Genomic DNA, 14,093 nt, shown 5'->3' with positions numbered 1-14,093 from the left:
ATGTCATGTTATTCCTTTCCCTAAAACCCTTTAACATCCTTCCATCTCAATTGGAAGAAACTCCCAACTTCTTGTTCTGACTTAACACAGTCCTTCATGAGCCTACCCTTGGCTTTTTGTCTGATCTCATTACATACACTCTTTACCTTTCTTAACCATACTCTAGCCATCCTGAGCCTTCTCTCGTCCTTGACCATATGGACTTATTGCTTTGTTACAGCCTTTGCACTGCTCTTCTCTCTGATTCTCATTTTCTTTGGGGGTTTAGTTCTTGGCTTCAGTTTCAACTCTTAGAGGCCTTGAGTCACCATCCAATCTAAAATCATTCCTCAGTCATTTTATATCATATTTTTGTCATCATAGGATTTATCGCTTATTTTTCTCAGTGGTTTTGTGTGTTTTATTCCTGTCATTGGAGAGTTAGCTTCATGACAGTAGGAGCCTTGTTTGGCTTGTTCCCTCCTGTTTCCCCAGTTCTTGACTCTCTGCCTAGTAGCCCAGATGGGTTCCCAGTATACATGGAATGAATAAATGTGGTGTATATGGATTTGTAAATGTATTTGGAGAGCCCCTGTGGTCTCCTTTCAAGTGAGGAGACCCCATGGCACTACAGGTTACTTTAGGTTTTACAGCAGTGCACTCTTCATGAGTGCTGAAGAGCATATCTTGAGACAGTCAGATGTTCTGAGAACTTTAACATTTACCTGTTCAAAGATTATGTCTGAATTTCAGTAGAAATGGTGTCTTTTATAAACAGCCATCAAGTTTTTAGGTTAGGATAACCTGCAAAGACCATGTAGGTTAGATGTTGTTTCTAAGAGGGGCGTTGTGGGGTAATGTTCATCCTTGTAGTTGATGTATTGGGGAGCTAGTCTGTAATAGAGAAAAGCTTAATGCCTCTTCACTGACTTGAGTAATTATCAACTTAATTTTTGTCTCATTTAGAACTGTGTTAGTACAGGGCTACAACTTTTATCTAAATCTTTGGGGTCAGATGAATTTATGAATATTTCTGACTATAGGAAGGTAATGTGGTTCGGTATCTCATATGTGAATTATATCCCCCAATGGAATGTGTATAAGATATAATATTTCTGTAGAAAATGAATATTCTCACTAAGAAGACTTAAAAAAGACTATAAAGAGACTATAGTATAGGTCAAGATGTATCTCCAAATGACTTCACAGAAAATTTACTGAAAAACTTGACACTTAGGGGATATTTAGATTTTGGAATTTCAGATAATGGATAATGAACCTGTACCTGTTGTGTACATTTGAATTTTTCTATTGCCAAGTGCACATATAATAGTAGCCCTATTAATTGTAAAATACCTTGACTTATATGATTACATTTCTGGGGAAGTATCAACAATGAAATGTCTTTTGGTGACTGGGTAGACAAACTCTGGTATATACATCCTGTGGAATACTACTCAGCAGTAAAAATGATGACACTAGGCATGCAGGTATTGCATGCACGTAGCAAGATGGGTGGATGTCAGAGGCATCCTGTAAGTGAGATTGGGCTCAAAAGGCTACATACTGCAGTAAAAAGAAACAAAGTACTGATACATGCTACAACCTGGATGACCCTTGAAAACTTCACACTCAGTGAAAGAAGTGAGGCACAAAAGGCCACAGTATTGTCTGCTTCCATTTATATGAAATATCCAGAATAGCCCTATCCATAGAGACAGCAGGTGGATTGGGTAGTTTGGTAGTTGTCAGAGGCTGGAGAAGAGGGAAGTGGGGCGTGACTGCTTAATGGATATGGGATTTCCTTTTGAGGGTGATGGAAATGTTCTTCTGGAACTAGATAGTCGTGGTTGCATAACATGGTGAATGTACTTAATGTCACTGAGTTGTACACTTTATGTTTTGTGTATTTGATCATAATTTAAAAAAAGACTCCATACTGTATGATCCTGTTTATATGACGTTCTGGAAAAAGAAAAATGACAAGAATAGAAAATAGTGGTGCCAAGTTATTGGGGGAGGAGTTGACTGTAAGATGGAAGCATGAGTGAATTGATGGGCATGATGGAACTGTTTTATATATTGATTGTAGTAGTGGTGAATCAGTGTTAAATTCACTGAAGTTGGTACTACTGTGGTTATGTAAGAGAACATCCTTATTCAGCTCGGTGAATACTTGACGGTAATGATTGGTCAGAGAGATCAAATAAAGTGACATCCTCTGAGTGTCAGAGAAATGAAATGAATCAACTTTTCATGAGTATTATAGGAAATGATCAGACAAGAAGTAGAGAAAAATGTGTGCAAATAGACCTGACATTTTTGTGTGTTTTCTGGAAGTCTTGTTATATACCTCCATTCCAATGCATATTTTTTTAAAAAGAATATTTTCAACCTCTGAAAATGTAGTTGGGTTGTAAGAATTTGTAAATTCCCAGAGAGGAGCTGTTTTCTGTACAGGAGACCTTTGGAGGCCTTGGTTGTTTCAATTTTGGTATGGGGGAAATATCTCCATTATTTCTTCTTACTAAGAAAGAGCTGCCGTGCCTTCAGGGAGTTTTAAAATGATCTGGAGTACTTTGTTGTTCAGTCGCTAAGTCCTGTCCGACTGCCTCCCCATGGACTGCAGCACAGCAGGCTTCCCTGTCTTTCACTACCTCCCGGAGTTTGCTCAAACTAATGTCCATTGAGTCATTGGTGCCATCCAACCATCTCATCCTCTGTTGCCCCCTTCTCCTCCTGCCCTCATTTTTTAAAAATTTATTTTAATTGAAGTAATAGTAAATAGATTTACAATGTTGTGCCAACCTTCTTTCCAGCAAAGTGACAAATGTGTAAAGTTGTACACATAGCCATTCTTTTTTTAATATTCTTTTCCATTATGGTTTATCATAGGGTATTGAATATAGTCCCCTGTGCTATTCAGTAGGATCTTTAGGACCTTGTTTAGATAACATTTTAAAAAATGAATCAAATGTACCTGAGTGATGGTGACAGAGTAGGAAAATCATTGTTTAATGAGTGAAGCTTAAGCTCCATTAGGTTTTTCCTGGTAACCTTGCAATTGAATTTATATCACATTATTTCCTCTGATTGCTTTTCTCCAAATCAAAGAAAAAAACATTAGTCCTATTATCTTTTTTTAAAATATAAATTTATTTATTTTAATTGGAGGCTAATAACTTTACAGTAGTCCTGTTATCTTATCTCACACTCCAAGCTACAAAAATTCCTGGCAGCAGTGTGTGAGGTTATGTGTGAATTGGAGGTTAAATAATATTTGTGATATGTTTCTTCAACCTGAAAGTATTAGTGCTAACTCTGGAAGTAATATACTGAATGAGTAGATCCTCTCAAGAAATTTTTGTCAGAAATTCTGACAGACTTGATGTTAGTTTCTAAAACTGTGCAGTGGTGTTGTGTTGAGGGAGTCAAGTTTTCTGTTCCATTTGTATAAGTACGTCTATATTTGTTAGAAAATTAAAATTTTTCATTTTAGCTTTCAGATCAATGTCAAGTCCTAGAATGTGCTTACCTGGTTTATCAGACAATGAATATGTTTGACAGTGTACAAGCAAATCTGATGAACAGCTTTGGTAAACCTTAACTAAAAGTAGTCTTGTATTTTACAATGGGTGCATGGAGGACAAGTGCTGCCAGTAAGTTAGCTGATTACAGTGGCATTTGCAGTTGAACTTGACATAGAGGACAAACCTCATGTAAATTGAGAAATCGAGGTCTTAACGTGTTCTGGAATGATGTCAGCAGAAAGCAGTGTATGCCTCTGTGTCATACAGGCAGAGAGATGATGAGAGATTTTATTTCCTCCTCCTATGTGAAAGGTGTTCAGTTGTGTCTAACTCTTTGCGACCCCATGGACCATACAGCCCGTGGAATTTCCAGGCCAGAATACTGGAATGGGTAACCTTTCTCTTCTCCAAGAGATCTTCCCAACCTAGGATCAAATCAGGTCTACTGCATTGCAGGCAGATTCTTTACCAGGTGATCCACAAGGGAAGCCCAGGAAGACTGGCGTGGGTAGACTATTGCTTCTCCAGCGTATCTTCCTGACCCAGGAATCTAACCAGGGTCTTCTGCATTACAGGTGGATTCTTTACCAACTGAGCTGCCAGGGAATCCCTAACATCAATCAGTTCTGGCACTAAGTGGATAACTATAACTCAGTCCAGTTCTGACACTTACTACCCAGAGTTGGCATCAGACTCCAGGTTTAGGGCCTCAATCCCACAACTGTGCCTTTACTTCAGATACCGATCACAGGTTACCCATACTTCTGTCGGAGGTTCCCATAATCCGACACCCTCTTCAGTTTTTTTTTTTTTCCCTCCCCCCCTCTTCAGTTTTGATAATTGACTAGAATGGCTCATAGGACTCAGAGAAATAATCAGTTTATTATAAAGGAGCAGGTGAAGAGGTAGATAGGTACTTTGGTCTGGAAGGATTCCAAGAGTAAGAGCCTCTGTCCCATGAAGTTGGGGTGTACAGCCCTCCTATAATGTAGATACATTTACCAACCTGGAAGCTTTCCAAATCTTATGATTTAGAGGTTTTTAGGCAGTTCCATTATGTAGACATTATTGATTAACTCATTGGCCGTTGGTGATTGACCCAATTGCCACTCCCTTTTCCATTCCCTGGAAGTTAGCGAATGAGGCTGAAAGTTCCACGCTTCTAATGAAGTCTTGGTTTTCTATTGACCGGTTGCCAGCCTGAAGCTATCTAGGAGCCCACCAAGAGTTGTCTCATTAAGACAAAAGACTCATCACTCTTACACTCAGGAAATTCCCAGAGTTTAGGAGCTCTGTCTCAGGAAAGGAACAAAGACCAATATCTTTCTGTGATACCACAGATGGAAAGTCTACAGCTACCTCTGGCTGGTACCTTTTGCCTTTAGTTGGGCATTAGTTCTCTGTTATAGGTCAGAGGTGACCTAGGCTCGTGTTCCGGTCAGCATGAGTGTCACAGCATGCCAGTTGTCTAATAATTTCTCTAGATAACTAGTTCACTTTTGGCATAGGTGAGTGGCTGGGTGAGTGTGATCTGCTGTCATCCTGAACAGCTTCCATCTAGGAAGACATTATCTTTGTGGAATGTTCCCAGAGCCCCTTGGGACATTGGTGAATTGTCCTTTTTGTACTAGGACCAAGGCAGTGGGGGCCAGTCAAAATAAAAATGCCTTTGTACCTGTGGGAAAATCAGATATGTTTTTAGTATACACTGGAAATCAGTGAGGAAATTTATCCCTTGAAAATTTTAGCAGCAACACAGAGGCAGCTGAAATCAACCCTGAATGTTCATTGGAAGGACTGTTGCTGAAGCTTCAATATTTTGGCCACCTGATGGGAAGAGCCAACTCACTGGGAAAGACCCTGATGCTGGGAAAGATTGAAGGCAAAAGGAGAAGAGTGTGGGATGGTTAGATAACATCACCGACTCAGTGGACATGGATTTGAGCAAACTTTGGGAGATAATGAAGGACAGGGAAGCCTGGTGTGCTGCAGTCCATGGAGTTGCAAAGAGTTGGACACAGCTTAGTGACTGAGCACCAACAGGGACAACTGTCTCATCTTTAGTCCCTAATAGTGAGTAGTGAAAGTTGCTCAGTCATTCCCTACTGTTTGCGACCCCATGGACTGCCAGGCTCCTCTGTCCATGGAATTCTCCAGGCCAGAATACTGGAGTGGGTAGCTGTTCCTTCCACAGGGCATCTTCCCAACCAGGGATCGAACCCAGGTCTCACGCATTGCAGGTGGATTTGTTACTGTCTGAGCCACCAGGGAAGCCCAGGAAAACTGGAGTGGGTAGCTTATCCCTTCTCCAGGGGATCTTCCCAACCCAGGGATTGAACTGGGGTCTCCTGCATTGCAGGTGGATTCTTTACCAGTTGAGCCAGCAGGTAAGTCCCTAATAGTGCTTTGTAATAGAAGCACAGGAGTACTAACATGCATTATCTCATGCACCCCCAAAACCACCCTAGAAAAGAGTTAACTATCGTTGGTACCTGGCATATGAGATAACCCAGGCTCAGAGAAAAATGTCTTGCCTGAGAGCGAATGGTGAATTAGCTATGGTTTCCTGCTTATGTACAGAACTGTAGAAATTACTTTCTTGTGTGTGCTTTGGGGATGATACTCATTACCAGTGATGTGGCATTGACGAGTGCCATCGCCTGCCAGGTGAAAAGACCCTCCACACTTAGTCTGGAGTCATCTCTGCATGGGCAGTTTGCGTCAGCATTGATGCTGCTTCACTCGGGTGATCCTTTTGCCATTCCGGCCAGGTTAGAGTGTCCTAAGCTTGGGGAGCGGGGCGGTGGCAGTGGTAGTGGCATGAGCAGGTCTTATTCCTATTCCTGATGGTTACTCTATAGGTTTTTTTGTTTGTTTTTAAGTGAGCAAAATTTGAGCTAGATCATTGGCTCTATAAAGAGTAGTTATTGCCAGATAAAAAGAAATTCCTGGGGATCTAACATACAGGGTTGTGACTATAGTTAACTGTACCTTATTGTGTATTTGAAGGTTGCTCTAAGAGTTGATCTTTTTTTAAAATTTATTTATTTTAATTGGAGGCTAATTACTTTACAATACAAGAGTTGATTTTTAAAGTTCCCATCACAAGAAAAAAAACTGTTACTATGTGTGTTGATGAATGTTGACTAAACTTACTGAAATCTTTTTGCAGTATATGCATACATCAGATCATCATGTTGTATCCCAAAAGTAATATAATGTTGTTTGTCAATTATAGTTTAAAAAAAAAAAAAAGAATAGATGTCCCCTTTTTTGACTTAGGTAGCATTTTGAGATATCTATGCTTATCTACTTGTCATTAGACTCAGCTCTCTGAGGACCAGGGCACGCCCCTCCTTTGTTCTCACATAGTATTGTTAATGTCAGTGGAATTGAAATGAGTTGAATAAAGGTGATCATTTTCTAACAACTGTCAAGCTGGGCCCACAGAACCATCATCAGGATGAAGTGACCCTAAGATTGATTTTGGATTTTGAAAACTACTTGAAGATACAAACCAAAAAAAAATCTATATATCAAAAATAACCAGTTGGTGTAGATGGAAAGCTAGATAAAATACTGAACCATATGCAGTTTTCAAAAATTTATCAAGTAATCATCAGTGCATATCTTCCTCGTTTCATGTGTTTTATTATAAACCAACAATCCTTATATGCATGGTGGAAGGGGAGAGAATTGAAAGTGCTTTAAGATATCAAAGTGATGGATTTCATGTGGGCCAGTTTCATTCTTCCCAGATTGTAGTTTGACATATAAATTAGATATTTTCCTAATGAAAGCTGCAGGTACATACTCAAATAAATTTGAGATTTTAACAGAGCAAAGTACCTGTTAGAAACATTCACATAGGCCTTCTCTGTCACATTGCTTCCTTTGATGGGAGTTCAGATATCTGGATCAGTTTTGTTTGGCTTAGTAACATCTCTAACCTGATAATGTTTTACTTTTCTTCTAAACACTTGTATTCCCAGTAGAGTGGAATTAGGAAAGACAGACCGATAAAACTAAGTCCTCTTGAATTTCTATTAAGATTTTTCATGTTGCTTTTTATATTCATAATGCTTCATTTTCACAGAAATAATACTCCTTGTTTACAGGGGGAATTCCCTGTGTTTTCTTTTTCCTTAAAGATACCAGATAACATTTTAAAAAATTATTTCCCCCTCTGCCTATGTTCTTTAAAATCTTGATTCTTTTTTACATTTCATGGTTGGTATGTACATTCTAGGCTGTTTGCTAGTCAACCAGTACTCTCCTAGTGGGCAATTCAACTGGACTTGTTTATGTTTAGTTGGGTTTTTCTAGATCAGTTTGAATATAGGGCTGCTTATCTCATTTGCCGAATTCAAAATCTTGGTGTATAAGTGTTATGAAAGTTGGGCTTGGTTTAGACTAAGAGTTGTCTTAAATGGTCAAGAGCCGTGTTTGCTAGCATCACTGAGTCAGTTTTCTAGGGGCAGAGACTAAAGAATTAATTCCAGGTTTGGATATTATTTATCAGGGCTTTGTTTTCTGTATCTCACTTTCTCCTAAGCACCTGTTAGCTTTTATCACAGATACTTTTTGGGGTAACAGGCAATCACGGTTAATAATGATGGAAAGAACTGAAAATTTAATGTTACCTTTATAGATTTCTTTCCCTTGCTTTGTTACCATCTCAGCGTTGAAAAAAAGTCTAAGAAGCATTCACATTTCTATGAGAAGTATGTACATTTAGGTTAGAAAACGGAGTAAGATACGCTTTTTAATAGTCATCTAAATAAGCCACAAAGACCCATCAGCCCACCAGATTTCTTCCCAGCATGTGACTGTAGAAGAAAAAGGTGATAAAAGAGACTTTATTACTTTTTCTAAGTGAGAATCTGTCTGTGGGGTTGTTAACACTGAGTTTACCATCTTGATGATTCCAGATGGTTCCTAGCAATTCTGAATGTAAGGTTGGTTAGTGATCTTTAGAACAGTTAGGTCTCCAAGTAGAGCATCATCTTTGTCTACTAGAACTTTTCTGTGAATTGTAAAACTACATTTGTAAACTAAAGAAAAAAAAAGCCAATTATCTCAATATAACAATACAACCACTGCAAACATTTTCATGTACAGTTGTGTCACATTACATTATTTTCAGATTTGTGTATATTCACCTGTGCTTGCTCAACCCCTCTCACTTGCCCCACATGGACCCCATCTTCCCTCTCATGGAGTGAGATGAGAGGTGGGGGTGTGGCCTGGCTGTGGCTTCAGGTGGTCTCTCGAGTTTCCTCTGAGTGTGAGCATTCTTTGTGCTGGCTGTGATTCTGTCATTTAAAGTGATATGCTTTTCATACATTATGGCCCTTACGTGCAAGCCAGCCTCTTCATCTGGTGGCAGCCAAAAGAAAGGTGATCTCTTGCGACGCTGGAGGAAAAACTGTCAGTGCTGGACTTAACCTGTATTGAGAGATGGTATGTTGTTCTTCACCGTCAGGTGTTGGAGTATATCGACAGAGCTTGGTTTTCATCTCCTATGCAGATTTTGGTCTCTAACCTGAGTTAGATGCAACTTCACTGTATTTAATTCCAGTCCTTTTTCTGTACACAGTTTATAATATATAATTGGTTTCATTTTTTAAGTTTTAAAAATACTATATTTAAACACAACTATATCAAGTATCTTACACTGTAATTTTTATAATCATCATTCATAATAGGACTTTTGGGGTTTTTGTCTTTTCAAAAGAATTTTGATAGCCATTATATTCAATTCAAGAGAGTGAATGCCTTGTAACTTGCACACTCGGGCCCCCTTACAATAATGGTTCTGCCATAGACATTTCAGAATATCTATTGTGCTCAAATTATAGTATTTCTTAACAATAGGCATAGTCTTATCTCTCCTCAGAGTTGTGGGGTCCTTTCTGTAATTGGGCTCCATAGAGTTTAGAAGTCAGGTTAACCTAATATAGTGCAGTGATGAATAGCACTTGTTTGAATCTGGACTGCCGGGGTTTGAAACTTTGTATTGCTGCTTACCATTGAGATAATTTTGAGCAAATTACTTACTCTTTCTTTGACTGCTTCCCCTTAATGGGTAAAATGACGTTAATAATCTTTACCTTATATGATAGTCTTGTGAGGATTAACTGTATATGTAAAATGTTTAGAATACAGCTTTGTACCAACAAGGGCTGTGTGTATATTACTTGGTATCATCACAGGTTTTGACAATTTATGAAAATCCTCATAGTACAACTATTAGTCTTGGACACACAAAATGACTTGGATCAAGATTGGGTACTTTTAAGTTTTTATTCGTTTATTTTTAAAATTTTAAGTATTAGATATTTTTTCTTCTTTCTCTTTTGGCTGTCCTACACGGCTTACAGAATCTTGGTTCTCTAACCTGGGACTGAACCCAGATCCTAGCAGTAAGAATGCTGAATCTTAACCACTGGACTACCAGGGAATTCCCTAAACTAAATTTCTGTTTTTGTCTAACAGCCAGAGTTTCAGGCAGGAGAATTTGAGTGTTGGACTTGTGAATTTAATACTATATCTAAAGTACATTGTCAACATGTAGTATCTCAGGATTGTATAGAGGCACTATTAGATGTCCCTTATGTCTCCTCTAGACTATCTTTTCCTTCCAGTGACATTATTATCAAAGTCTGTCCTTGAGCAAACTGTGAATGTTGTCATGAATCCTTTCTTTTTCTGTACACAGATTCTGTGTGCTCCTCTGGGCCATAATAGTTACTTCTTTAAGAACAGAAAGGAGACACAGGACTTGGCCAATTTGGTGTCAGTTCTCTGTGTTTTTCATTTTGGTAGCTATGAAGAGGGTTTGCTTTCCACCCACCTGGATGCTCTTTTGATAATGTTCTGTTGAGGTAATCAACACACTTGAGCGAATGCTTGTTCCATGGCTGCCCCTTTCCGATTGTGGGCATGCATTTGACTGTTTACAGTAGATATTTCATGAGAAAATGCACCTTAGTTGCTTCTACTATTCTGCAGTGTTTCCCATGAAGATTCAGAGCCCTTTATAAAAAGCAGAATGTTTTATGTGTGAGATGGTCACTGAATTTAATCAAGAAAGTCCACTTGAAAGGAATTACATAACAAAACAATTTCTGCTGTTAAAATAGGATATAGACAAATGCATATACTGTTTCTTTTTAAAGTAGTTTCATTTATTCAAATAGTTACTAATCAGAGGAAACTGATTTTGTTGTGGTAAGTTTAAATAGAGATTTTAGGAGTTCTAGTTTGTGTTGATCAAAGCTGTAAAATACAGGTAGAAAGTCTCTGTCCACTGATGGTGGTGCTGAGATTTCTAGTAGATTTCTTTTCTTCCTGGTTATTTTCCAAAATGCAAAGCAAGAATGAAATTGCAGGATTGTAACATTTTGTAATGAACTTGAAGTATTTAACAAACCTAAAGTCACAGCTTTGCTGTCATAATAAAACATTTCAGGCTGTTCATTTCTTGTGACAAGGAATCCAACCCATTTCACCAAATTTGGCCTGTTTTTAAGTTCTATTTTCTATTGCCCTAGTTTTATTGGCTCTTTTTTTTTTTGGCCTTTATTACCTTGATCCAATGATATCAGTTTCCTATTATTATATATACTTTGTGCTCAGAATTGACCTAGGTTTCATGTGGTTTCTCTTTCCCTGAGTTTTATTTCTCATCTGAACAGATCGCATCTTTTTCTTGCTGTTCCATCTGCACAGTGTCACTCCTAAAGATGAGCTTCTTTATCCTGTGAGGCAGTGGAGGAAGCATGGAAGCCATTTGAGGAGCATTGCATTAACAGGTGTATTGTTGTAGTCATACGGTGGCAGTATCAAGGAAATTATAGGATGGGTTAGTATTAGAGTATCAATTTGTAAATCCCATGACTTCCTGTTTCATGGGTCATGAGTGTCGACGATGACAGTTCTCAGGAAAAAGGTGAAAAGTCTTTTGTAGTCTGATGGTATGTTTAATTCTTTAACATGTATTGATTGCTAACAACTCCTGTCTCTCCCCAGCCTACCCTGGCTTTGTGCATAAGCACAATTTTGGACCCAGCTATTTGTACTTATTTATGCTTTTACACCTTCTTCCTTTCATAAAGATTTTAGCTGGTTTATGACTTGAGTTGAAACAAGGAAAAAAAAAGACGACCTGATATGGTCTGTCCCCTGCCAACCAGAAGCTTCCTGTGGTGTCCAAACAGAATAGTTGCCTCAGTCTGTCAGCACTTCTGTCTTTGAAGGCGGTCTCTGCTTGGAAAGTGGTGACTATTAGCATAGCTTTTGGATAATTGCTTCTGTTCCTGTTTTAGGATACATTGTGTTTTTTTTTTCCAGATACTTTCCTATTCTTGTGGGCTTTGTTTTTCCAGAAGACTGAGCCTGTGGTTACAATGTTTCAGGTCCCCCTTTGAACTTTCTGTGGGATTACCCAATTCTGGGATACCCTCACCAGATCATCAGTGCTAAAGAGGGCAGAGGATCTTCTTGGTTAATAGAAAAGGCCATTTTGGAATGACTCTCTAAATCCAGAAACATCCAGACTTTTCCTTCAGTACTTTTTTTCTGTTTGGGGTAGCAGTACTTTTTTCTGCTTGGGAGGGAGGGGCCATTGGGAGGGCTTGTGTTTAAGGGGTTCGGAAACAGGGGATTTAAGTGTGTCTTTTGTGTTTTCAAGGCACTAACACCACTCCCGTCTGTATTTAAATGCTGTCCCCAGGTTACGACTATGGCTATGTCTGCGTGGAGTTTTCACTCTTGGAAGATGCCATCGGATGCATGGAGGCCAACCAGGTTGCTTTATACTTCGGTCAAATGATGCTGAAAGGATATATTTTTCATGAGTGGGGAGGGAGGGCTTCAAATGATCAAACTTTGGAAAGGTACCAGAAATCTATATTTAGAGCATTCCACATTCTAACCAAGAGAAACTTTAAAAGAGGCTGAGGAAGTTTCTCTAGAAAATTTAATGGGCACAGAATATATTTTAGAAATGCGTTCAGTTGTCATTGGATCATATTCCAAAGACAGTAGGTGGAAAAAAATGACAGGTCTGGGGTTCTTCCCTTCAGAGTGTGACTGAGCTTGGGATCCAGATGCAAAAAAACGATCCTCCTTGTCTGTGATCTCAAGGAACTTCCTGGCACAGGAATTTTAGGTCAGTACTTAATACCCAGACCTCGGGTGAAGACTACCAATGGCAAGTCCTGTGGCAGTCAGGTCCAGCCTGCATGTGCTACTTTTGCAAGACAGCCGTTGGGGAAAGGAGACCGGTTGACTGTAGGGGTCTTTTGCATTCATCACTGTTCTTTACAGATTGGAGTTCGGTACGCGAGTTCTTAGCTGCATTATAGTTTGAGCTGGTGAATCGAAATCTGTACTTACCTTATGTTTGAAACACGTAGATGTATTTAGCTTGCCACATAGGACTCTCATCTGGGTCTTTAACTAAACCCTGCCTGATAGTTTTGGGAGGAAATATGAAATGGATAGAATTCTTCTTGTCATCGTATTTCCTTGGGAAAGTTGTTTTCTTTGTGATGTCTTAGTTCCTCCATCTGTGAAGTGGGAGAAAGAAGTGCTATAATTTGATTTTTACATACCCACTGCCTGGGCGTAACACTGTGATTTCAATATACCCAGAATCTTAAAAGAAGGCTCTGCCAGGGCATACTAGTATTGCATGAGAACTCTTCTCTTTCATAGCCTAATGCCCTCTCATCAGCTTTGTTCCATTCAGCATGGCTCATTACACTTCACTTTTTCCCTTCTTTGACCATATTCTCCCCTTATGTCAATGAGGATGACATAACTCTAAATCTTTTGGGATCAAGAAGTAATTAGAAGAAACCTGACGTATCTATTCCTGTTGTTAGTAGTGTAAATACTGCTAGATCCTTAGACAATAAGTGGATTAGGGCTGTATCCCTTTGACAGAGTTCCTGTTTGATTTGTCCATCATTGAGCCAGTCATTTAACAGATGCTAATTATGTGCTAGAAAATGCTACCTGCCAATATTTGGAGAGAAGAATAAAAGTCCTAGTCTGTATACTTATGGTTGATTCCATTCTAACAATCTGTGCTAATTTGAGAACATTCATTTAACCCATAAGCATTTTGTTTTTATCAGTGAGTAACTTTTAAATCCTTTGCCACTGTAAGTGGTAGAAACAGAACTGGCAAGCCATGGCAGTTGCCATTTCTTTTGTGCCATTCTCCCAACACTAGAGGGGTGTTACTTTTCATCATAGCTGATTAATCTGAAAAAATAACAATATTGTGTCTTAACTGCCTCTTCCCTCTATCTCTACCCCAAATCCTATCTATCTAAAGTATCCAGCCTCCTAAAGAGTGATGTCATGTAAAACTAGGGTAGGCTTCTTTAAAAATAAGGATTATCCTTATGCTGGATTTCTGTTAGAGCCACGTCTAGAAAAATGTTCATTTACTTACATAAGCAGTGTCAAGGGGCTGAGGCCTATAGACATCTCTCCCCCCACCTTTCCCACACATTCTTTGAACACTGTTAGGACTCCTAAATCCTGCATAAATGACCCTTGCCCAGT

At 39.0% G+C, this 14,093-nt stretch overlaps 1 protein-coding gene across 10 annotated transcripts in view; it reads left to right on the top strand.

Moving 5' to 3' along the window:
• Positions 1–14,093, top strand: part of RBM6 (RNA binding motif protein 6) — an 83,850-nt gene that overhangs the window by 26,548 nt on the left and 43,209 nt on the right. For 7 of the 10 annotated variants that reach the window (XM_069562306.1, XM_069562307.1, XM_069562308.1 and 4 more), the window contains one exon: positions 12,247–12,320. The exons of the other annotated variants lie outside the window; for them this stretch is intronic. In XM_069562306.1, the coding sequence (XP_069418407.1) occupies positions 12,247–12,320 (74 nt within the window). The remainder of the gene's footprint in view (positions 1–12,246; positions 12,321–14,093) is intronic. 10 annotated transcript variants of the gene reach the window in all.

Source organism: Ovis canadensis, chromosome 19 (genome assembly GCF_042477335.2).
Source record: "Ovis canadensis isolate MfBH-ARS-UI-01 breed Bighorn chromosome 19, ARS-UI_OviCan_v2, whole genome shotgun sequence".
Lineage (NCBI taxonomy): Eukaryota > Metazoa > Chordata > Mammalia > Artiodactyla > Bovidae > Ovis > Ovis canadensis.
Note: the sequence above shows the minus strand (reverse complement) of the source record. Positions and strands in the feature narration are given on the sequence as shown.